This window comes from Nansenia antarctica (genome assembly GCF_963989245.1).
Source record: "Nansenia antarctica genome assembly, chromosome: 6".
NCBI lineage: Eukaryota > Metazoa > Chordata > Actinopteri > Argentiniformes > Microstomatidae > Nansenia > Nansenia antarctica.
Genome location: NC_137676.1, coordinates 57,754,233 through 57,777,016, shown reverse-complemented (window position 1 = coordinate 57,777,016; position 22,784 = coordinate 57,754,233). Strand labels below are relative to the sequence as shown.

At 44.7% G+C, this 22,784-nt stretch overlaps 2 protein-coding genes across 4 annotated transcripts; one reads left to right on the top strand and one right to left on the bottom strand.

Annotated features, from left to right (window-relative positions):
- The first annotated feature begins 3,300 nt into the window (after window positions 1-3,300).
- On the top strand, window positions 3,301-7,736 carry LOC308161186 (OCIA domain-containing protein 1-like). 3 transcript variants are annotated; one of them, XM_080535167.1, is made up of 9 exons: window positions 3,301-3,352; window positions 3,448-3,479; window positions 3,889-3,973; window positions 4,106-4,159; window positions 4,430-4,477; window positions 4,671-4,794; window positions 5,507-5,733; window positions 6,644-6,799; window positions 7,290-7,736. In XM_080535167.1, exons 4-9 carry the CDS (start codon window positions 4,108-4,110, stop codon window positions 7,325-7,327), a joined length of 645 nt encoding a protein of 214 aa, XP_080391293.1. In that variant the 5' UTR covers window positions 3,301-3,352; window positions 3,448-3,479; window positions 3,889-3,973; window positions 4,106-4,107; the 3' UTR covers window positions 7,328-7,736. The 3 variants fall into 3 exon arrangements, with proteins under 3 accessions (XP_080391293.1, XP_080391292.1, XP_080391291.1); XM_080535166.1 differs by having other exon boundaries at window positions 3,334-3,479; window positions 5,507-5,673; XM_080535165.1 differs by having other exon boundaries at window positions 3,334-3,479.
- A 5,734-nt stretch (window positions 7,737-13,470) lies between these two features.
- On the bottom strand, window positions 13,471-21,209 carry LOC308160735 (uncharacterized protein; the record flags this gene model as incomplete). Its single annotated transcript, XM_080534677.1, has 10 exons — window positions 13,471-13,499; window positions 13,608-14,403; window positions 14,733-15,845; window positions 16,425-16,478; window positions 16,860-16,980; window positions 17,360-17,589; window positions 18,307-18,399; window positions 18,558-18,629; window positions 20,665-20,767; window positions 21,199-21,209. 10 exons carry the CDS (start codon window positions 21,207-21,209, stop codon window positions 13,471-13,473), a joined length of 2,622 nt encoding a protein of 873 aa, XP_080390803.1.
- Window positions 21,210-22,784: the final 1,575 nt, after the last annotated feature.

The window sequence follows — 22,784 nt, the reverse complement described above, 5'->3', positions numbered from 1 at the left end:
GCTTAAGAAGGTGTGGCTTGACTAGGTACAGGTGACCAGGAAGTGAAATGGCCGGTGTCCTGCGTGCTACTGGCCAACGTGTACTCCTCAAAGCACCGACAGACGGTTCAAATATAAACACAGACCGCAGGTGGAGCGGCTGGAAAAGGGGAGGCGCAAATAAAAACCCAACTTCCGTGTGTCTGGGACACACCCATAGCGTGATTTGAAAACCCATCATTACAGAGGTTCAAAAATGATACCCCTGGTTAAAAAAAGGGCCTGCGTTGCACATAACGGAGTCACTTCGAAAAAGCGACCAACTAAACGTCATCTCTCAATTCTGACACTACATTTGGCGACACAAAAAGTGCAGATTTTTGAGAAGAGAGAGCACTTTTGTAAGAGAGAGCAGCAGCGTGTATAAACTCGTCCAGATCCAGCGGGTCAGTGGCACGCCGACACGCCCGCAGGGGGGTTTGAATGAATGCGCAAACATGTCAAACATGTTGCTGTTGCGCAGGGACTTTTTTCGACAGCTCGTGACGTTAGAATTATAAGGTTCTATCTCCATTTTTGTCAGAATTTAGTTTTTTTTTTACATAATTGGATCCATTAGGTGTTTATTAATGCCTGTGTGGTGTTCTTTTTTAAATGTTGAATTTTTTGAGTTAGTAATTCATAAAATAAAAGGTTCCATCTCACAAAACATAATGGAATGTAAAAACTTTGACACTCAATATCTCTGAACTGCCCTAAACGGAGAGAGAACCTTATAATTCTAAGCTCACGAAACCTGGAAACAATTTAAACAGTTGATGACCGAAAAGGGCCCTGGTCCTTCTCCTATTTAAAGGGGCGATTGAAAACGGAGACGGTGACAATCAACGCCGTCGGAAGTCTTTCTACTCGAGAGGGGTGGGGATGAACCACGCCTGTCACCCTACCCCGACCACATACATCCAGTCAACTATACATTACACCCACTCAGCAGGTTCTTCTCCTTTAAACCTCAACTCTCCCTGTCTGATCAGAGATGCAAACGCATTTCCATAACAAGCGATGAAGTCGTTAACCTCGATCAACTTCAGGTTAAACATCACTGTCGTGCAAAGAAAACAGACAGCTTTCAGGTGACCCGATCCCATCACAACAAAACACTCAACAAAAGTGAATAGAGACAATTGTTTTGATATTTTGGGGACACATTCTAAGGTTAGCTAACATCTTCCACCAGTGTTTGTCCAACATAGGGCCATGTACACCACCGTTACACGCCAGAGGATCATCTCCCATCTCAAACGTGTTATTCCCACACATAAAACGACACCTGGGGAATGTGATAACATTCGCAGGCATTGGACTTTGACTCATATTTGATGAAGAAAGGGGTTTCTCCCGTCGGCCACTTCCGTGTATCTCGAAGGGTTTTTTGACCTCAAACTCCTACTTGACTCAGACACTTTCTGGCTCTTGTACGAAATGAAACACAGCTAACCTAAATACCACGCAGCTGCACAGTTTAAACGAACAACCCAACTTCAAGCTATCGAGATATAGCATGATCTATACATAAACAAACACAACAGTGTAACAATCAAGCTGTTGACTCAACTTGACTTGGCTAGCTACTCCCTAGCTCGGACCGCTAAGCTACAACGGTCAGCCAAAGTAGTATAAGTATGCCAAACAACAGCTTCATGCTCTTTCAATGGGCACATGAGACAAAAACATCTTAGCAAAACGTGATAGCAAGTGAATTACATGGTGCAGAAAAAAGCTTTCATTTTAGCAGCCCAAGATCAAAAGCATTACAACACCACTAACGAGTTCGCTGTGAGTGAGATAGCCCAACGCCTTACCGAGGGTCCAACGTCTTTTAATGAGTAGGTAGGGTTATGATAGAAGCTGGTAGGTGATGGTATTAGTTAAGCCAGTGAAGTTAAACAGCTTTCGTGCAAGTATAATGACACATAAGTCGCTGAATTGCCTATTTCGGGTGGTTGTAAAACGTGTGTATCCGTCCACGGCCTAACGAGCCAGGCTCCGGGTTCAGACTGTCCAACACACCGCAGCGCTGCTAGCATAGCAACCCGTCAGCTAGCCAGGCAGCTTCGCTGTCATTCTTAGGCTATTTACCGTCTAACACCTTTACCGAGTACATGTGAACTAGTGCGGACAGACGTACCGTTTCATGTAACAGGCTAAGAAACTATTGCTTTTCAGCAGACCCACCTAGGATAGATGTCTTCCTCGCCTGGTTCACTCCTCTTTCCTCTTCCTTTCCCGTGTTCCTCTCTCCTGCCTTCCCGACGAGCCCAGCCGACAGGGGCTGATTCTGTACCGTAATGACAGGGCGGGGTGAGAGGGGCTGATTCTGTACCGTAATGACCAATTTCGCCCAGTACAACTTTCTTTACAGTATGAGTTTTTTGTTGTTGTTGCGTAGATCACGTATAGTATGGAGGACCAAGTCTGTCAAAATTAACAATAAATATATAGACACATAAATGAATGTATGAACAAATAAATTAATGAATACACACAGTATAACGAAATACATTTCTATATTTATTTATTCTTTTCCACATTCATTACAGGTTCAATACCATGGAAGATAATAGAATAATCGTACTGTTAGTTAGTTCAATTCATTTCCCATCGATATTCAGACACAATCGCCACTGAATCAATGCATTGTAGGCTAATTTATCCAAGATAAAAACAAAAAACAAAAAAAACGTGATAGCAAGTGAATTACATGGTGCAGAGTAAAGCTTTCATTTTAGCAGCCCAAGATCATCAGTAATATCAAAGGCATTTGCCTTTCAACATCAGCATAATCCACATTTTAAAATGTAAATGTAATCATAAACAACGCATTTGTACAACCGGTCTCAGTCTGCAATTTAATAAATTTAAAAATAAAACAACATGTTAGAGTTGACAGAGGAACGCGAAAGTTCAGAAATTTGCAATTTGCTATTTCTTTTTAAATGATGTTCAGCTCTCTGCTGCCATCTGTTGGCCGAGTGGGCACCCAGAGAGGACATCTTACTGATGAATGAGTACTGCATACAGTAAGTACTCTTGTATAAAATGAACAATATCAACATTATTTCTTCAGCATTTTAATTAAGAGTTATGTGAACATTATGAAGTTGGTTTTGTGTTCCTAGCTCCAACAGCATACGATCAGTGGGGTTCGAGAGTTTGCAAACAGCCTGTGGGTAGTTCAGTGTAGATGGCGGTAGAGCAACGTTAAGGATGCAAGCTGCCGTTAAACCCAACAGAAGAAGAAAAAGAACACAAAGAAGAAGAAGAAGAAGAGTGCAGTGTCAACATTTACGAAATCAGTCGGCAGAGTAGATCTGTATGGAGGACCAAGTCTGTCAAAATTAACAATAAATATATAGATACTAAAGCTGTCCAACATTGTTTTTTTTAACATGTTACCGATGTCCACAGGTTTCTCGGAGGAACGACAAGGCGAGTCACAGGTAGATACCGCTGGTTAACCTTCACCTTCACCCGGTCTAGTTCACATTAACAAGCAGGTCCATTAGGAGTTTATTTGTCGCTCGCCGCAAATGTCATGAACTTGTTAACTTGCCAGTCATCATTTTTGCACTAGCATGCCGAGCAAACAAGGTGTGTGTACGTGTGTGTGTGTGTGTGTGTGTGTGTGTGTGTGTGTGTGTGTGTATGTGTGTGTGTCTGTGTCTCTGTGTGTGTGTGTGTGTGTGTGTGTGTGTGTGTGTGTGTATGTGTGTGTGTGTCTGTGTGTCTGTGTGTCTGTGTGTGTGTGTCTGTGTGTCTGTGTGTCTGTGTGTCTGTGTCTGTGTGTGTGTGTGTGTGTGTGTGTGTGTGTGTGTGTGTGTGTGTGTGTGTGCGTGCGTGCGTGTTTAGGGTCCTTTGGGAAAGGACTACATTCCCACAGATGAAGAGAAGAGGGTCTTCAAGGAATGCACGCAGGAGAGCTTCTATTACAGAGGTCGTTACCATGGATACCAACGACGCACACACCAACGCAAAGCTCAGTATCACAAACCAAATTCGATGTCGAAGTGCAGCACTTCTCGCATATAATCGGTGTACACTTTGCGTCTCCCCTCCCTCCCTACAGCGATGCCCTTCTCAGTGGTCAGCATGGCAGTCACTCAAGCCCTCATCGCCAAAGGTAACCTCCCACCTGTGTCCTCTGTATTGTCTACTGTCCTTTAGTTTACACAATGTGTCAATGGTAGACGTAGGCTGTGGTCCGGTGGTCTACAGTGCACACATATGCCCCTGTCAGCATGGGTTAGAATCCGGCCCATGCCCTGCTGACATGCCCTCTCTCTCTCCCTTCTTCTCCTTACTTTCCTGTCTGTCTTCCCTGTATCTGTCCAATAAAATGAAACATTTGCCCCACTCAGAAAAGGAAACAGTGTTGCTCTCTGTCCTACAGGAGCGCTGACGTCCTCGCCCAGGTTTGGCTCTCTACCCAAAGTGGCCTGTGAGTGACTTCACTTAAACACGTTGTTGTTGTTATTGTTGTTGTTGTCGAGGGTGAAATTGTTTAGACAGAGTTTAAACTAAATAACACCTCTATGGTCTTGTACATAGTTTGTGTTTATCAAAGTACAGTCTGTGAGTGCATACGTTCTGTGTGTGTGTGTGTGTGTGTGTGTGTGTGTGTGTGTGTCCAGTCGCTGGTCTGTGTGGCTACCTGGCTGGGAAGATGTCGTACATGAAGACGTGTCAGGAGAAGTTCAGGAGGCTGGAGGACTCTCCTCTGGGCCAGGCCATGAGAGCACGCTCTGCCACGCCACAGTCAGTACCACACACACACACACACACACACACACACACACACACACACACACCTGCCAACACCACAGTCACAATTATATATATATATATATACACACACACACACAAACACATACATACATACACACACACACACACACACACAGAGACACACACACCTACCAGCGAGTAGACACACCTAACACAGTCAGAATTATATATATATATATATATGTTACGGTACATGTGGGAATACGGTACATGTGGGAAAACTAGGGTTAGGTGCTAGGGTGCTACGGTTAGGGTTAGGGTTAGGGTTAAGGTTAGGATTAGGGATAGACATGCCAGCATGTACCAAGTCACCCTAGCACCTAACCCTAACCCTAGTTTTCCCACATGTACCGTATTCCCACATGTACCGTAACATATACACACACACACACAAACACATACATACATACATACATACATACATACATACATACATACACACACACTGTCAGTATTACACATACACACACACTCACACACACCCTGCCTCCCTCCCTGTCCCCCAGATATATACTGTATATACACACACACACGCACCTGCCTAAGCCACAGTCAGCATTATATATATACACACAAACACATACATACACACACACAGTCAGTATTACACACACACACACACACACACACACACACACACACACACACTAACACCCCCCCTGCCTCCCCCCCTGTCCCCCAGACCCCCCCAGGGCCAGTCAGAGCTGAGTGACCCAGACCATCAGTGTTTTGAGTCCATGTTCCAGCCAGCGGACCCCTCCACCCAGACGCCGCCCCACGCCAGAGACTACGACTACAACGACGACACCCCCGCCACCACGGGCCGCGGGGACCACGACAACCCCACGGGTAACCAGGACAACGACACACCCGCCACCACACGCCGCAGGGACCGCTTCAACCCCCCAGGTAACCGTGACAACGAAATCAATCTCCTTCCTCTCTCCTCCTTTCCCCTCCTCCTCCTCCTCTCCTCCTCCTCCTCTCCTTCTCTCTCCCCTCACCTCCTCTCTCCTTCTCTCTCCTTCCTCTCCTCCTCCTCCCCTTCTCTCTCCTCCTCTCCCCCTCTCTCCTTCCCTCTCTCCTCCTTCCCCTTCTCCTCTCTCCTTCCTCTCTCCTCCTTTCCCCTCCTCCTCCTCTCCTCCTCCTCCTCTCCTCTCTCCTTCCCCCTCTCCCCCTCTCCTCCTCTCCTCTCCTTCCCCCCCTCTCTCCTTCCCCCTCTCCTCTCCTCCTCTCTCCTCCTCTCCTCCCCCTCTCCTCTCCTCCTCTCTCCTCCCCCTCTCCTCTCCTTCCATCTCCTTCCTCTCTCTCCCCCTCTCTCCTTCCCCCTCTCCTCTCTCCTTCTCTCTCCTTCCTCTCTCCTTCCCCTCTCTCCTTCCCCCTCTCCTCTCTCCCCCTCTCTCCTTCCTCTCTCCTTCCTCTCTCTCCCCTCTCCTCCTCTCTCCTTCCTCTCTGTCCTTCTCTCTCCCCTCTCCTCCTCTCTCCTTCCTCTCTGTCCTTCTCTCTCCCCTCTCCTCCTCTCTCCTTCCTCTCTGTCCTTCTCTCTCCCCTCTCCTCCTCTCTCCTTCTCTCTCCTTCCTCTCCCCCTCTCTCCTCCTCTCCCCCTCTCCTCTCTCCTCCTCTCCCCCTCTCCTCCTCTCCTCTCTCCCCCTCTCCTCTCCCCCTCTCCTCCTCTCTCCCCCTCTCCTCTCCTCTCCTCCTTCTCTCTCCTTCCTCTCCCCCTCTCTCCTTCCCCCTCTCCTTCCCCCTCTTCTTCCCCCTCTCCTTCCCCCTCTCCTTCCTCCTCTCCTCTCCTCTCCTCCTCTCCTCCTCCTCGTAGCCCAGTCCTATGAGGACCCTGCTGCTCCCAGGAGGAGGGCCGTCCTGTACGAGGACCTCCGCAGCAGGAACAGGGAGAACTATGAGGTCATGCTCACCCAGAAGGCCCCGCCCCCCACAGAGGCCCCGCCCCCCACAGAGACGCCCAAGAGGGAAGGTGAGTCAGTACCCAACACACACACACACACACACACACACACATTCGCTTTCCCTCATAACAGTCATCTCCCAAACACACAATCGCTGAAATCAATACTTTAGCTAGTCTCAATAAGGCCAGGTTTAAGTGTGTGTGTGTGTGTGTGTGTCTGTCTGTCTGTCTGTCTGTCTGTGTGACAGACAGACAGACAGACAATCGATCAATTGCATAGCAGCAGGTTTCGTGTCAACGTCAGTTGTCTCCAGGTGCTTTACAGACAACAAGCAGACAAATGAACAATGGAAACGATAGATACAGTATGACAGTATGAAGCCGCTGGCATAAACACAACCACAAGAAGGGGCCTGCCCATGGGGGGGGGCGTGAGTGAGAAGTCCCTATGACATCGAACCCAGTTTACGAACGCAGCCAAAGAGACCTGTACTTTCATGTGTTCCATCCATCCTCACCTCTCCTTTCTTTTCTTTCTCTTCCCTTTGTTTCTCAGCAGTGAAGAACCTCTATGGAGACTCCTGGGAGGAATGACCACGACACGCCGTTCTGCAACAACAACAACAACGCTGATCACAGCACAATAACCGCATGGCTTGATTGTAAATGTAGTTTTCAGTGTGTGTGTGTGTGTGTGTGTGTGTGTGTTTGTGTGGGGTGGTACTGTCGTTGAACAATTAAACCAAATGGTGGGCCAGTACCCCCCCCCCCACCCCCGCCATCTCACTGGAGGACCACAGTGGAAATAAGTCTTCAGGTTTTGTGTGTTTTTCTTACCGTCGACCATTGTTAATGTACATAGTAACGTCTCTGGCTGGAGCAGATGGCTGCTGTTTATAATCAAATAAAGTCCATCAATCTCTGGGAGATTGCAATGTTGCTTTTGTGTGTGTTCGAAAATCAGATGTTTTGTGAATGAGAATTAAACCATTACGGTGAACTTAATTCATATTTGTCTTTATTCCACCGTAAGTTTGGTCCCAAAATAAAAACACATTTGATTTGATAATGCACTAAAACGTATTACAATTATTTTTGGAGTGAAGTAGTAATGCTAAACTACTATAGGTTTTCTCTCTCTCTCTCTCTCTCTCTCTCTCTGCATATGGGACATTCTTATACAGAAGGTCTTGCAAAGGCAACTGTATGCCGGGAAATAAGAAGGGTATACCTTTCTCTAAAGCAGTACTCAGAACCAGCAACCTAGGCAGAGAAGGCCTTCAACAATGCCCACACCAAAACCAGGGCGAGAACTGAGATGTGGGGGCGGCTGTGGCGCATGAGGTAGAGGAGCCGCCGTCTAATGATCGCAAGGTCGGCAGATCGCCGGTTTGAGCCCTGTCTGGCCACATGTCGAAGTGTCCTCGGGCAAGACACTGAACCCCAAATTGCTCCCAGTGAGCGGGCCGGCGCCTTGCATGGTAGCTTGCCGCCATTGGTGTGTGAATGGGTGTGTGAATCGGTGAATGAGAGGCCGTTGTAAAGCGCTTTGGATAAAGGTGCTATATTAGTCAGTCCATTTACCATTAGATGTGCTTTGGGCAACTGAAGTCTAGGTTTCAGAGCCTGAAAAGCCTCAGGGTCCGCCCCCCCGCCAGGGCCTGTGACATCACAGTAGCATGTGCAGTCTTGCACAACATTGCCACCATACGCCCGTGAGAGACTTCCCACAATGCAGCTGGAGGAACAATGGGAAGATGTTGACCCAGGCTTTGAACCCATGGATGGAAGAACTGACCTTTTATAAAGGTACTCATTTCAGGTCATCCCCCTTTATATTGTAAATGGTAAATGGACTGCACTTATTCCAAAGCGCTTTACAATGGCCTCTCATTCACACACACATTCACACACCAATGGCAGCAAGCTACCATGCAAGGCGCTGGCCCGCTCATTGGGAGCAATTTGGGGTTCGGTGTCTTGCCCAAGGACACCTCGACACGTGGCAAACAGTGCCTTTTATTTAAAAGCCTTTATCAATAAGACAAAACAAAACATGTCAAAGTTGTTTTGAAGTTCTTTATTCAGTCACTGAAATAATTTTCAAGCTGTGAAGACAAACATCAATAAACATTAAATACAGTCCGAACCGTGACATTCTGCTGTTTAAATGTATACTTACATCCATCTCCAGTGTCTTGATTTCCAACTGCAACTTTTAAATTTTTTACTTTTTGTACTCAATGTCAAGAAGCAGATGGCGCTTTTGAATTGAACGGAGATCCTGTGAAAGAGAAAATGTGTCAAAGAGTGGCAGATTATACGGTTGGTAACAGCAATAATATGAATAGTTACTACTTCATTCTTTGCTGAAGTAGTCGGTCGGTTCATGTCCTGCAGAAAGGTGTATGGTTTTACATAATTTGAAGAACGCAGACACTTCCAAAACATTTCACATTTGGTCTTACCTCTGGCATTTCTGTGACTGATGATTTCTGGCCATCTCCCTGCAAATCGAAAAACACTGCAGTTAAAACAAAAGAAGAAAGAATTAATTCCATGAGATGCATGTTGTTTTTACAGAATAAGGAATACTCACACATAGGTCAGGTAAGGGTTTGACATCTTCACTTGGGGGATCGCTCACTGAAAGATAGAGGTCTACCGTTAGTTTTTTTTTTACCACTGAGAGACTGGTATCTGTTGAGGAAGAGTAAAAGATAATACCTTGTACATGGTGGACCCGAACACCTTGGGGAAGGATGGGTGACGCGGCCCCCCCCTCTATTCCCTCTATCAGAGGGCCCCCGGGGTTAAAGGTAATCACTAGGTGTTCTGCGTGTGTGAGGTCCTCAGGCCGAGCTCCCCCATCAGTAGCATTTCTAATTTTTTTGATGGCTAAAAAGGTACATATTTACAGTTCAACAGATCAACAACTATTTTAACAAATACATTTCACATTGTATGCTACTTACCAGTGTGAAAAATGTTCTTATATTTAATTTTCACTACTGAGATCTCAGTGTCTGTCTGTCTGTGATGTGTCTCTCTCTCTCTCTCTCTCTCTCTCTCTCTCTCTCTCTCTCTCTCTCTCTCTCACTCTCTCTCTCTCTCTCTCTCTCTCTCTCTCTCTCTCTCTCCTCCAAATTCCAAAGCGACTTACAGCAAATACATTTTGTCTAAGTTAAATGAATCATCTATCCATCAGTAATCAAGAGAAGTCCAGGCCCTGAACACAGCAAAGACCTAAGTTCTGGGCCCTGGACAGTCCGGACGGATTGTATGGCAGCTGCTGGACTGAAAAAATCAGGTGTAGTGCTGAGGCACAAACATGTACATTTCAAGCCTGCAAACTGTGACACTTTAAATAACGTGAAACAATACTATTGTGCAATATGACAACCCTAGTCGTCTATCTGTACAGTATAGTACAGTGGATTGTGTACATAGTCTTTATTTATGTAAACCAGCTACTTCCCTTCTTGTGATTTTTTTTAAAAAGTGTTTTTTTCCCCCTTTTCCTAACACCAGGGGAGCCACCCCTCCTAAATTTCGTTGTTTGGTACCTGTACTGTAGCAATGACAATAAAGTCCATTCATTCATTCATTCATTCATTCATTCATTCATTCAAATCGTAATCTAGGCCTGGGCCATTGGCAGTTACAATGCTAGCAGAACGTCATTACGACTAATGATTACTGGGTCAGAAAGGCTTCAAACACCTCACCCAATTAGGCTAATCAACAGAAAATGCATTGTAGTTATGTCAGTTCCCGTAAGTTAGCCTACACCATAATTCTAAACATAACATCTGATATCATCTAGTCTGCTTATAAGATAGCCACAGTAGCGAATGTTCGTTTATTTAAAAATGAAAATAAAACAATAAGTAGGCTAGTATAAACTTACGCATTTAATCTGTCAGCAATTGTTTGCCAGGCCATCTCCCTCGCCTTGATAATCACCGTAGTATTGCCCTTTTTGGTGATTACTTGTCGATAGTTTTCATAAAGCTCCACTAGAAGGATTTGTTCCGCTACCACAAAGAACTCCGCTCTCATCTTCACCTCTTTTTTTGCCATAGCACCTTCTTCAGAAATCACCTGTTCTGGGCCCTTATTATGGCCCTCTGTGGTGGTCGCCCAACAAGCCTGACTAGAGTAACCTTATGTTAGAACTGACTCACCCAACAGTAAATATCATTGCTATACTTAAGTTGTTAAACTGATTTATTGCCTGATTGGCAAACAGTGAGCAAGGGCAAACAAACAGTGAGCAAGACGGGATTAAAGGGGGAAAAAAACTAAAAACAATTGCAATCGGTAGAATACAGTTTTTGCACCAAGAGTTTAAAGGTAGAGGCAGAGGGGAGGACCTCCAACCGGAGAGTTTGCTGCAGAGTGTTCCATGAATTAGGGGCATCAATAAAATGTACAGTTCTCATTCTCAACCATGCTGTACTGAAAACGAATTCCACCAACCTCAGCTGTGTGGCAATAAAGTGACGGTAATGTATGTTTATTATAATAAGTGTACAGTAGGCCTCCCTTTGCTCTCAAAACTGCCTCAATTATTCGTGGCATTGATTCCACAAGATGTTGGAAACATCAGGTGCACTTTCAAGCTGTGAATCTCCCGTTCTACCACATCCCAAAGGTGTTCTATTGGATTCAGATCTGGTGACTGGGAAGGCCACTGAAGAACACTGAACTCATTGTCATGTTCATGAAACCAGTTTGAGATTACTTTTGCTTTGTGACATGGTGCATTATTATGCTGTAAGTAACCATTATAAGATGGGTAGGCCTACATTGTGGCCATGAAGGGATGCACATGGTCAGCAACAATACTCAAATAGGCTGTGGCATTCAACTTCAAGCGATGATTGATTGAAGCCGCACACCATTACACCACCTGAAAGAATGAGAAGGTGTTCAGGTGTTCCTAATAAAATGTTTGGTGAGTGTATGTATAGTACAGAACAGATTTGATTGCATTTATTATTCAGAGAGTTTATTCCACTTATCAGATGCAGCCAGACTGGTCAGACCTTGAGGTCCCATGTCTCTGAGCTGGTTGAAACTGCCTTTAGTTACTGTGCTCCTAGGGCATGGAATGACTTGCAGTGTAAAATGAGACTTAATGACTTTCACTGGGCCATTTCAGAAACATGTTTACCGAATTCTTGATGGAGGGTTGTTGTTGTTATAAAACTGTATGTAAATGTATTGTCAATGGAATGTAATAGTGACGTGTTTATTTATTTTTTCTGTAACCAAGGCACACTTGAAAATGAGACCTTGTGGTCTCAATGTGCTTTCCCCTGTATACATAAAAGATACAAAATCAAACTGAAGCAGAGAATCATTACAGAAAAACAAATGACTTTATTTTCCTTACATTCCCCAGATAGCTCAAGCTGGTCAAGGAAAGCCCATTCAACTGAAGGAGAGATATGTACTTGGACACACAGTCCAGATGTGCAGTGAGCATTAGTTTAGGAACCATTGATGATTAACCTTTCGTCTGTCAGTTCGACCATCATTATCTACTTGGAGCAAACTGTTGACATTCAGCAAATCAAGTTAGCATTGTTAGTTCAAAGCTAGAAGGCGAAAGTGGTTAGTTGACAGTTGTATTATCCACACAACTGTCAACTAACCACTTTCGCCTTCTAGCTTTGAACTAACAATGCTAACTTATTAAGTTTTAGGTTTCAGAGAGAAGATAAATAGACATAAAGCTGATAAACTCATTAATCAGGAATGTGATGTAACTATGACCTGGGTGCAATGGTCTAGCACCGTGGTCTACAGTAAACACATGCCCATGTCGGCATGGGTTTCAATCCGGCCATGTCCTCTCTCCCTTCTTCTCCTTACTTTCCTGTCTGTCTTCACTGTATCTGTCCAATAAAATGAAAAATATGAGTGGGACTGCCCCACTCAGAAAAAATAACTTTTAAAAATGTGATGTACTTGCTTAACACCTAAACACAGTGGCAACAGACTGAAGAGAAGAAATCTAACTGATGGGCAATATGAGAGACTGTAAGGCAAACAAACACAGATCAGCTTCCAATTGCATAGTCATTGATAACTGTGTCAGCAGTAGCCCCTTGTGATCCACTCAAGTCTCTTAAGGATACATTCAAATTCAATTCTTGGGGCAATTCGCATTCCTGACCTATTTGTACCACCTCAGAAAACTACGGTACGTAGTAGGTCATTCAGTCATTTCCCATGCTTAACTGAACTGTCCCTCCATAACACAGGTTAGTTACCTGTATGCTTCATGAATCTCAAAGAGAAAATGTATGCTTAAAAGTAGTAACTACAGTAGGTATAATCAGAATGGAAAAATAAATCATGCACTGACAGTTATTTGGAGATTCTTAAAGGCTGTCATGAGACAAATCAACTAAGTCAACATTGTGGTTTAGACATTTAATGAATGAATGAATGAATGGTCTTTATTGAATGAATACGTTTCAATAAATGAATGAATACGTTTTAAACACGTTTTAAACACAAAAAAGTAGACAGATAGTAGGCAATCTTGCCATGTGGTCCATTATCCGACAAGGCAGTCTAGAACATTCTCTCCACTTTTTTATACCAAAATTAATTAACTCGATAAACATCATAGTTACTTTAAAAAAACAACTAATTACTCATACATCTGAGGTATTATTTGCATGTTGTTACATGTCTTGATTTGCAACATCACCAAGTCCTCAAAGCTCTTTGATCCATTGTTCACATTCTGGAGAACAGAGAGTGGGATACATAGCTAGACATAGACACCGTTTTCATTTCAGCACATCCCGTTTTGCTGAGCCATTCGACTTCCTCCCCTCCTTCCCCTCCCTACCCTTGAGGGACTCCCTGTACAGCAGCAGTCTCTCTGTGGTGTGGGGGGGCAGCCGGCTCCTCTTGGCCCTGACGATGCAAGAGGCCATGGGGTAGAGGCGGTCGAAGCCCCCTGAGGTGGCAGGGACAGCCAGCAGCTTCCTGGCTGCATTCTGGAGTTGGGGGAACCTCGAGGCAGCTCTCCAATAGGCCTGGGATGGCCAGTCTCCATCCAGCGGGGGCTCGGAGAGGTACTGGTTTAGCTCGGAGAGCTTCATGGTTTTGGCTGCCGGTTGGAGGAAGCTGAAGATGGATTTGCGTTTGATGTTGGAGCTGTTGTTGCTGTTGGAGCTAGAGGCCTCAGAGTCCCTCTGGCATTCCTCCTCGCTCTCCTCCTCCTGCTTCACAGTGACCATCACCACCTCCTCCTCCTCTACCACCGGAGAAGTAGCAGGAGAAGGAGAAGACCCCTGATCGCTCAACACTGACTCCACCAGCACCAAAGCCTGGAACTTGGAAGGTGCGGTCAGGGTGGCACTCTCCTCCTCCTGCTTGGCTTCATTGAAGGGCTGCAGCTTGATGCGAGGGTCCAGGACGGTGGCCAGGATTAGGTCTCTCTGGAGGATGAGAGGCTGGAAGTGGGTGTGAAGCCCTGAGCGGAGAGCCTTACAGAAGTGGCTGTAGTTGGTGGCGCGCGTCTCCAGGGTCTTGTCGAGGCCGATCAGGGAGGGGATGATGAGGGAGAAGGTGGAGGCGTCACTCTGGAGCACCTGGATGGCCTCCTCAAATGGCTCCAACAGCCCGATGATGTCCACCACCTATTCAGTTCAAGGTTTAGTTTAGTTTGTTCAGTTGGACATAAAGAGAAGGCCAAATGCTGTACATAAACAAACAAGAGGGCCGCTGCTCTGCCACTACGTAAACATTTCAGAGAAAAACTGAGAAAAAAAAATCCTAAAAATGTAGTAATGACTAACTATCTTTGATCGCCAATGACATCGTTGTTAGAAGCGAAAACTAAAGTGAAAGGGTTAGGGTATCACGTGTTTGATATAATTTGTTATTCCATTCCATGCATGGAGAAGAGCCTCACCACAAATAACAAAAAGACAAACATTAAACTATAACAGCAAACATTAAACCATACCTGTTCCCGCTTGGCCCTGACCATGGGCGGGGAGCTGGAAGAGTCTTTGGCCTCGATGCGGGCCTGGGCCAGGAGGGTCATAACGGACCCCCACGTGGCCTCCAGGACCATCCGCCGTATGCACACAAAGGTGGAGTTCCAGCGGCAGCTCTGTGGGGAAGAGGGGGCAAGGGAGAGGCCGCACTCCTTCAGCAGCACCTCGTTCCAGTAGTAGGCGCTGCGACGGAAGAACGCAATGACATTGGTGACCTGGGAGAGGAGGTTATCGACCACGCGTGAGTTCTTCAGTGCCTCTTTGATGACCAGCTGTAGTGTGTTGGCGATACAGCTGAACCGTGACCCTAACGTGACCTCTGAGAAGTCTTCGGCACTGGGGGGAACCTGGTCGTCCAGAAACGCCAGCATCTCCTCCTCGTCGGGGTCACCCCTCTGCGACGAGCACATGATCTTGTAGTCGCAGAAGAGGTCATAGGTTGAGATGGTGTGCTTGGCCTCGCTGGTGATGATGTAACCCACGTTGTAAGGGAAGAGCCCGTAGCTTAGCAACACAGCCTCCAGCTCCCTCGCCACACCGGCGTGCATGTTCTTCTGACCCACGTGACGGAATGCCACGGTTGGCCGGTGGATCTGCCAGTCGTCATCAAGGAAGTGCAGCTGCACGGCCACGATGGGCTCAACGTATTGGCTGGCCCAGACATCGAGGGTGACGTGTACCAAGGCATTGCCCCCGGAGACGGTGGACAGACAGTTCTTCAGCCGGCCAATCAGTTTCGGTTTAACAGCCTTCTCCACCTCGTCGTAGAGACGCAGCCCCACCTTCCGCTGGGAGAGCCGCTGGTACTGGGGAGCGATGGACGCCATGAAAGTCCTGAACCCGGAACCTTCCACGAAGCTGAGGGGGAGCATGTCCTCTGCTATCATCCTCAGCACGTCTCCCTTGATGTTCTTCAGCTTGGACACAGCGGGGCCACTGGAACCGGAGCTGGGGGTAGAGGAGGGGCTGTGGGAGTCTCTCCTGCCAGGGACAGAGGAGTAGACCACAGACTTCAGCTTGGCCTGGCGATGGTCCTTCCTCTGCTTCATCTTCAGCTTGGGGGTCACATTCTGTCTCATCTATAGGGAACACAGATGGGGCAAGACGTTTTATAAAAGGCAACTTACATCACACAGCCTATTATGTAATAAACACAATCATAATCTATGTATGACTATATGATAAAATTAGGGCTGTCAATGTTAACGCGTTAACACTCGCGAGGAGGCGGAGTTGGAGAGGAGAGAGTGATAGAGGTTTAGGTCATCAGAGAGGCCAGTTTTTCTCCCTTTCCTCTTAACTGCCCTGAGCTCTATTCTACAAGCATGTAGCGTTTCAGAGGAGGGAGGATGCAGCATCCTCCACCCTCCTGTCCGCTCTCACCTCATCCTTCGACGCCCTCTGTCCACTAACCTTGAAGCGAGCACGATCCTCTCCTCGTGCTCCCTGGCTCTCTGAAACGCTACATGTTTGTAGAATAGAGCTCAGGGCAACTGAGTTTGTAAGTAGAGTATTGTAAGTAAATACTAGTATTTTAGAACATTAAAAATGTTAATCGATTGACAGCACTAGATCAAATATATTTTATATATGCTAAAAATTTGTGAAATATAAAACATTTTATTTTCCCACAAGGAAAAAGGCCATCGCATTCTTACCACCTCTGGAGGTTCCGGCTCAGAGTCTAAAACAACATCACAGCGGAAGTCCACCTGGAGGAGAAGATAGAAGGTTGGTTACTACAAAACGACTACAATCAAATAATTGAATCTTGAAACAATTAACAAGATGCATTCATTGAAAAAAAATGTTGTTTTGCGTGTGTAGCGTTACCTACATCCTGGTCTAAAATAGGCTCCAACTACACAACACAACAATATAGATCTGTCTCTAAAGAAATATTGAATTCAATACAGAACTCTTCTGGTATGAATATGGCATAGGTCTGACATCACATTTTCCCAGACCATGTCAATTGTTTGTGTTCTCCATACATTTCCAGGTCTGGGAATGGTCATTATTTCATTCCACTTTCCAGACCTGCATAGGAACTATGCAGTTGGTATACATGAAGACGACAGAAGATGGCTGACCTCTCCCTGCTCCAGTGTAGATTCAGAAGGTATAGTGACGCCCCCCTCCATTACATAACATCCCATCTCTGCTTTGCGTCTGAGAGTGGTGTTCCAGTGGTTTTTCACTGCATTGTCCGTCCTGTCAGAGGGGTAGAGAAACAGAGCTGTGATTTAATATGCTGTGTGTCATACCTACCCAACTATAATCAGATGGAAGCAACACTATTCTATTCATCTGTTGACCAGTAACACAGAGATATCATTGTGTCTATGTCCGTCCATTCTGAATCATAAGATCCTGCTAGGATTGACATATCACAATAAACCTTACAATAGCAATGAATGCAATGACAGTAACATACTCTGACCATCAATTCTCAACAATTTCTAACAGACACTAAGCAACCCAATCAGACATAATGACGTGCAATTAATTCTAGTCAATTGAGATGATTACACATTATTTAGATGTATTCAGTCTAGATTCAGTTTATTTTAACCCATCATACAGTATCTACCTTCCGGGCAGCAGCTTGGAGATCTCGGCCCAGCGGTTCCCCAGGACGCAGTGGGCCTTGTAGATGATCAGGTCTTCTTCTGCTGTCCAGGAGGACTTCTTCACGTCGGGGTTCAGGTGGTTGTGCCATCGCTCGCGACACTGTTTCCCCTTACGACCCTTCAGATGCCGGGCAACCATCTCCCACTTCGCCCACTGCTTATTCCCATACTTAGACACCAGATCCATCACCTGGTGGGAGGGACAATATCATCCATCATGGGTTGCAGAGCAGGTATAGTCTACTGCAGCGGTTCTTAAAGTGGGAGGGGTTGCGAGATTACTTTCTGTCTGAATGTATTAAAACATTTACGCTTTTAAAATGTAAATCTATCGTTTAAATCATTCAATTAGCCTACATGCACAATTGAGAGTGTTACTGTTCGTCTGAGAAAGAAATGGACCGGATGCTCTGTCTACACAAACTTGACGTGTCACATAGTAGCACGGATAGTACCTTTCGCTCCGACTCAGGAGCAGTAGCTAAAATCAGTACGGTACTACAGCCTGGTACGGGCCAGTTGGCAGTGGAGAAAGCAAAACAAAGCGGGAGCACGGGTTCCGGTACGGTACGGGACGGGACGGTAGTGGAGAAGCGCCATTATATACCTCTCTCAATATCTATCACTTCTAGGCAAGACTGGGGGTGGGGGGAGAGGGACGTTCTGTGACCTACTAAATCTAATGCTGCATTCATGACATGTCTGAAACTCAGAAACCTCAGTTCAATGTAAGTTATTTTGATTAGAGCTTCCTATTGGTTCATACTCTCCAAGCGGGAAACTCAGTTATCATCTTTCTACAGCGAGTTTCCAAGTTGGACATTTCAGAGTTTCCTAGTTCCGACATGTTATGAATGCAGCAGTCGAGTTGAGAACCATCCAGATGACACGTCTTGGTTCTACTCACCTTCTCATCCTCCTCCTTGGTCCAGGCCCCTTTGACCAGATCTGGGTCCAGAGCTTTCATGAAGCGATGCTTACACTGGTATTCTGAACGACCCTATAGGAATTACGATTGTGTTAGGTTCTCCTCAGTTATGGACAATCATTAACACATTTAAAATCCTAATGGCAATGAATGGATCAATTACATTTGAAAAACAAATGAATTCAATTACACAGCCTTCATTGTAATCATTAGTAGTTCTCGATACTCACTGGTAGGAAGCCGGCAATGGTTTTCCAGTCGGTCTTCCCAAAGTTCTGAACCAGAATCTTGAGATTTTCATCCTGCAAAAATATGTTTTTAAATAATCAGAGAAGACACCTCTGTACTTATGTTTGTCACTGCAAGTCTGGACAAGCTAGGATAGGATACGCATTTTAGATTGTTGGGGCGTGGCACCTGAGCAAAAAATGCTGTCAGATGCTTGGGACGGCCTGACTCTGACGGCACGCCATTGGAAGTTGACATTTGAAACGGTTATGATAAGGTCATGGTTGCCTTCACCAATTAACTCTCTCCGCCTCCCCTTCCCATGTGTCCCCAGCACTACTTTTCTTTTCTTTTTTAACAAAATGTTTATTCAACCTCATACTCATTATGTACTCACATAACTCATATAATTCATGGCATCAATTAAGTTACTTCCACACACATAGGAATGAATGAACATTGATTCGACAAGACACAAATGCATTCAAATAAAGTAAAAATCAGTCATGGTCAGGTCTACCTTTATGTCTGTACTGCACCTTTTCACACTTGAAACCCAAAATAAGCAATTACAGGAGCCCATCTATTTACTAATATGACTGTCTTCACCTGGAGTCTCCCTGTTATTTTTTCCATTGTGTACACCATCAGCAGCCTGTCTCGCCACTGATATAGGGTGGGTGGTAATGGTTTAAGCCAAGACACGCTCACCATCTTTCTTGCCACCAAGAGAAGAACATGTAGTAAATAAAGCTTCTTATCCATAGCCCCATCCGGGATTACTCCTAAAATATAATATTGTGGTTCTAATGGTACATTAACATTCAAGATGGCAAATATCTCTGGACAAATTCCTTCCCAGTACAACCAAAATTTCGGGCAGTCCCAAAATATGTGTGTGTGATCTCCAATCTGTTTACAATCCCCCTCCAACACAAATTCGTTGTCGTTCTGTTATATTTGTATATGATAAAAGGAGTCCTAAAAGATCTCATTTTTAATTTCCAATTAAATTCTTTCCTTAATCTATGGTACCTTGTTGCCTCTAGGCAACATACCCATTCTTGGCTTTTTACATTCACACAATGCATCCCCAGTTATGATGCAATACTTAGAAAAAGAGGCAGGGCCATAAGGAACCAAAAGCAGTGTTTGAATTTGTCACATGTCTCTCTGTAGGCCATGCTGAATCCCTTTTTTGCAGAATGTCCCACAAGGATCAGCATAGCCATTTCTCTCCACAAACATCGTCTGAAAACCTATTTTCCTGGCCTTTTTCAATCTGGAAAAAAATGTATTCATAATAATAGATGAGTAAAGCTTACTTTCTAATAGTTTAATTTACTTTATTTGCTAATTAAGTAATGGAAACTTGTTAAAATTATGGTAAGTTGCAAATGTTGCCTTGAGGCAACATTGTACCATTATGGATTCACCATGACACTGGTCAGGCGCGCCTCTCAGGGGGCAGGCGCGCCTCTCGGGGGCACCTCTTAGGGGCACTCTCCATGCCATTACTTACCATTACTTACATTTACGTACTTTTGCCACTTTACTCTATTATACTGAGCCAATTACCGCTATTGCACTATTGTCATTGTTCATATTGTATTCCACCCCTGTACATTGTACCGCACATTTCAAATATTTTATTTGTCTATTCTATGACAAAAAAACACTCCAAAAAAATGTTCCCAACTGGCTTCATAATGCGTACCATAGAGAGATAAGGAGCTATTTGTTATTTTATGTCCAACCTCCCACATTTCATCTTCAATAATAACATTGATCTCCAACTCCCATTTTTCCTTAATATCCAAAGTATTCCCTGACATGTGTACTTGTAGACATTTATATATTTGTGATACCATTTTTGTGCACCCCAGCACTACCTTAATTATACTTTCTTTTTATTTATTTTGTTTCTTTTTTATTACCACTCAATCTTTTCAGTTTGTAAAGCGTCTTTGAATGTCTCGAAAAGCGCTATATAAGTCTAATGTATTATTATTATTAGTAGTAGTATTATTAAGATAAGATCATGGTTAAGGGTATGATCGTCCCAAGGATTCCACTTAGCATCTACGCTGAGCAGTCTCAGTCACTCACCTCCTCGTGTGTCCATTTCAGTTTCACCTTACAGCTCTCCCTCTGCTCTGCAACATCGGAGTCTGTGTCGATGCACAGCAGCTCATCTCCCTCCTCACTCATGCTGCAGACACACAGCAGGTGGAAACAGATGAGAGCAGAGACCAGGGAAACACACAAAACCCAAGTAAACCCAAATACAAAACCTTTCATTGGTGGGTCCATGTGAATTTGAGTTAACATGTAATGTGACAATGTAAAATGCACGTTAATAAACCTAAGATAATTTCCATCCATGTCTTAGCCAGCAACTGCAACCTTTGAATGGGAACATGAAGGTGATTCTCAATTATAAATCACATTCTCAGCTGCTAGGTATTAAGAACATTTAGTCAATTGTAAACCAATTGTAAAGTCAGAGTAAACATGTTTCATGTATGTGCTCACACCCGAGACAAATCTAAAGGTGTTTAATTGACAACTGCACCACAACGTAGCATCAGTGACTTTCAACAGTTGTCTACACGCCCTTTACAACAGTCTCCTCAGGCCCACCCCACCCCCATCCTCGAATGTCAGTTCAACTGAACAACCGGCTCTGGGGAACAATGTAGGTAGTAATGTCGAAAGTACACCAAGCGAACAAATTACAAATCATACTTACATTACAACTTAATTGGCTGATAATTGACCAAATACAGCATTACTTGGTATTAATCACGAGTGAATGCAACTCACGCTTCAGGTAACAAACTGTAGCATTCCAACTTAGCTTAGCTTCATTATAGCAAACGTTTGTAGACTGTTGAATACAACCGGTGCTGAATGCATATCCGCTTGTTAAGTCTGACGTCAAAAGTGACGTTTAGCCATTTCCGAGTCCAAATCAGAAATTCTCCGCACCGACCGGAGTACCTGTGAACTACAGCGGTAGAATGACAGTTTAATAGTTTTTTAGACTCGGATCTATTAATACAACAAGGGACACAGCACTTTACCGTTTTCTCCATATTGTCAGGGTATTTGAGCCTCGGAAAAGCGCTATATAAATATAATTTATTATTATTATTATTTCGGCATCTCGAAGACAGCGCCTCAGCCAACGTTGGCCCCGGAAATACGTCACGACTTAACAAGCGCTATAGTCCCGATGCAGGATAAGTGATTAACTGAAACTACTGTTGTGTTGGTTCAAACTACCCAGTTCACCACCATGACAACAACAACGGCTTCCAAACGGGCAAGGGAGTAAACGTTAACTCAAAGAATAGATGTGAAAGTCACCTAAAAGAAAACGAATGCAAGGTTAGCATCAAGCTCTGTGTCGCTAGAAATGCACCCAGTACAGTAGACCAACTTAATGCACTCGTGGCTCCACTTTAGAACCAATGATGAATACAATGCATCCGACAAGCTTACCCGCGCGGCCACCAGGACATAGACATCTCCCAGTCCACTGTCGGTGGAAGTGTTCAGAAAACCTCCAGAACCCAACTGCCGCGGCCCTGTTTTTACATACAGCCCCGTCTGTTCAGTCGTCAACGGAGAACGGACTCTCACACCAACAAGACCCGATTTATGATTTTGTACGATTTATGATTTTTTAATATGTTATTAAAGGTAGAGAAAGTGAGATGGGGGTGGGGGAACGTAAAAAAAAATGCATGATATATTTTGAGTGATATTATGATGGACAATTCTGACCACTATGGGTGAAATGGGGGCGCTGTTTCTTCTTTTGCACACCACTATGCTATGGGAAATCTTTGCGATTGAGGTAAGAGCAATGAAAAGTGAAATTAAAAATGATCAGTTAAAGCCAATGGAATGGGCCTACGATAAGTACATGCAAGCTTAATCTTAACCAAAAGTAAACGTAAGGTCTAGACCTAAGTTGTTGAATAAAGAGATAGTGGTAAAACAGGGACAAACGGTAAACATACACTCACCCGGCGAGTCACTGAGCAATGTATTAGGAACATATGCCTGGTGTCATGGTGTGGAGAATGTTTTCTTTGCACACTTTGGGCCCGTTAATACCAAGCAATCGTCGCTTAAATGCCACAGCCTATTTGAGTATTGTTGCTGAATGCTGACCATGTCCACTCAGCCACAATAACAGTTCTTGAATACTGCCCAAA

Excerpts from the sequence above, each read along its gene's own strand:
- LOC308161186 (XM_080535165.1), top strand. The coding sequence starts at position 3,429 with ATGTTACCGATGTCCACAGGTTTCTCGGAGGAACGACAAGGCGAGTCA. Across the intron at positions 4,160-4,429 it reads TCAAGCCCTCATCGCCAAAG|GAGCGCTGACGTCCTCGCCC; the intron begins GTAACCTCCCAC and ends TCTGTCCTACAG. Across the intron at positions 4,795-5,506 it reads GCACGCTCTGCCACGCCACA|ACCCCCCCAGGGCCAGTCAG; the intron begins GTCAGTACCACA and ends CCTGTCCCCCAG.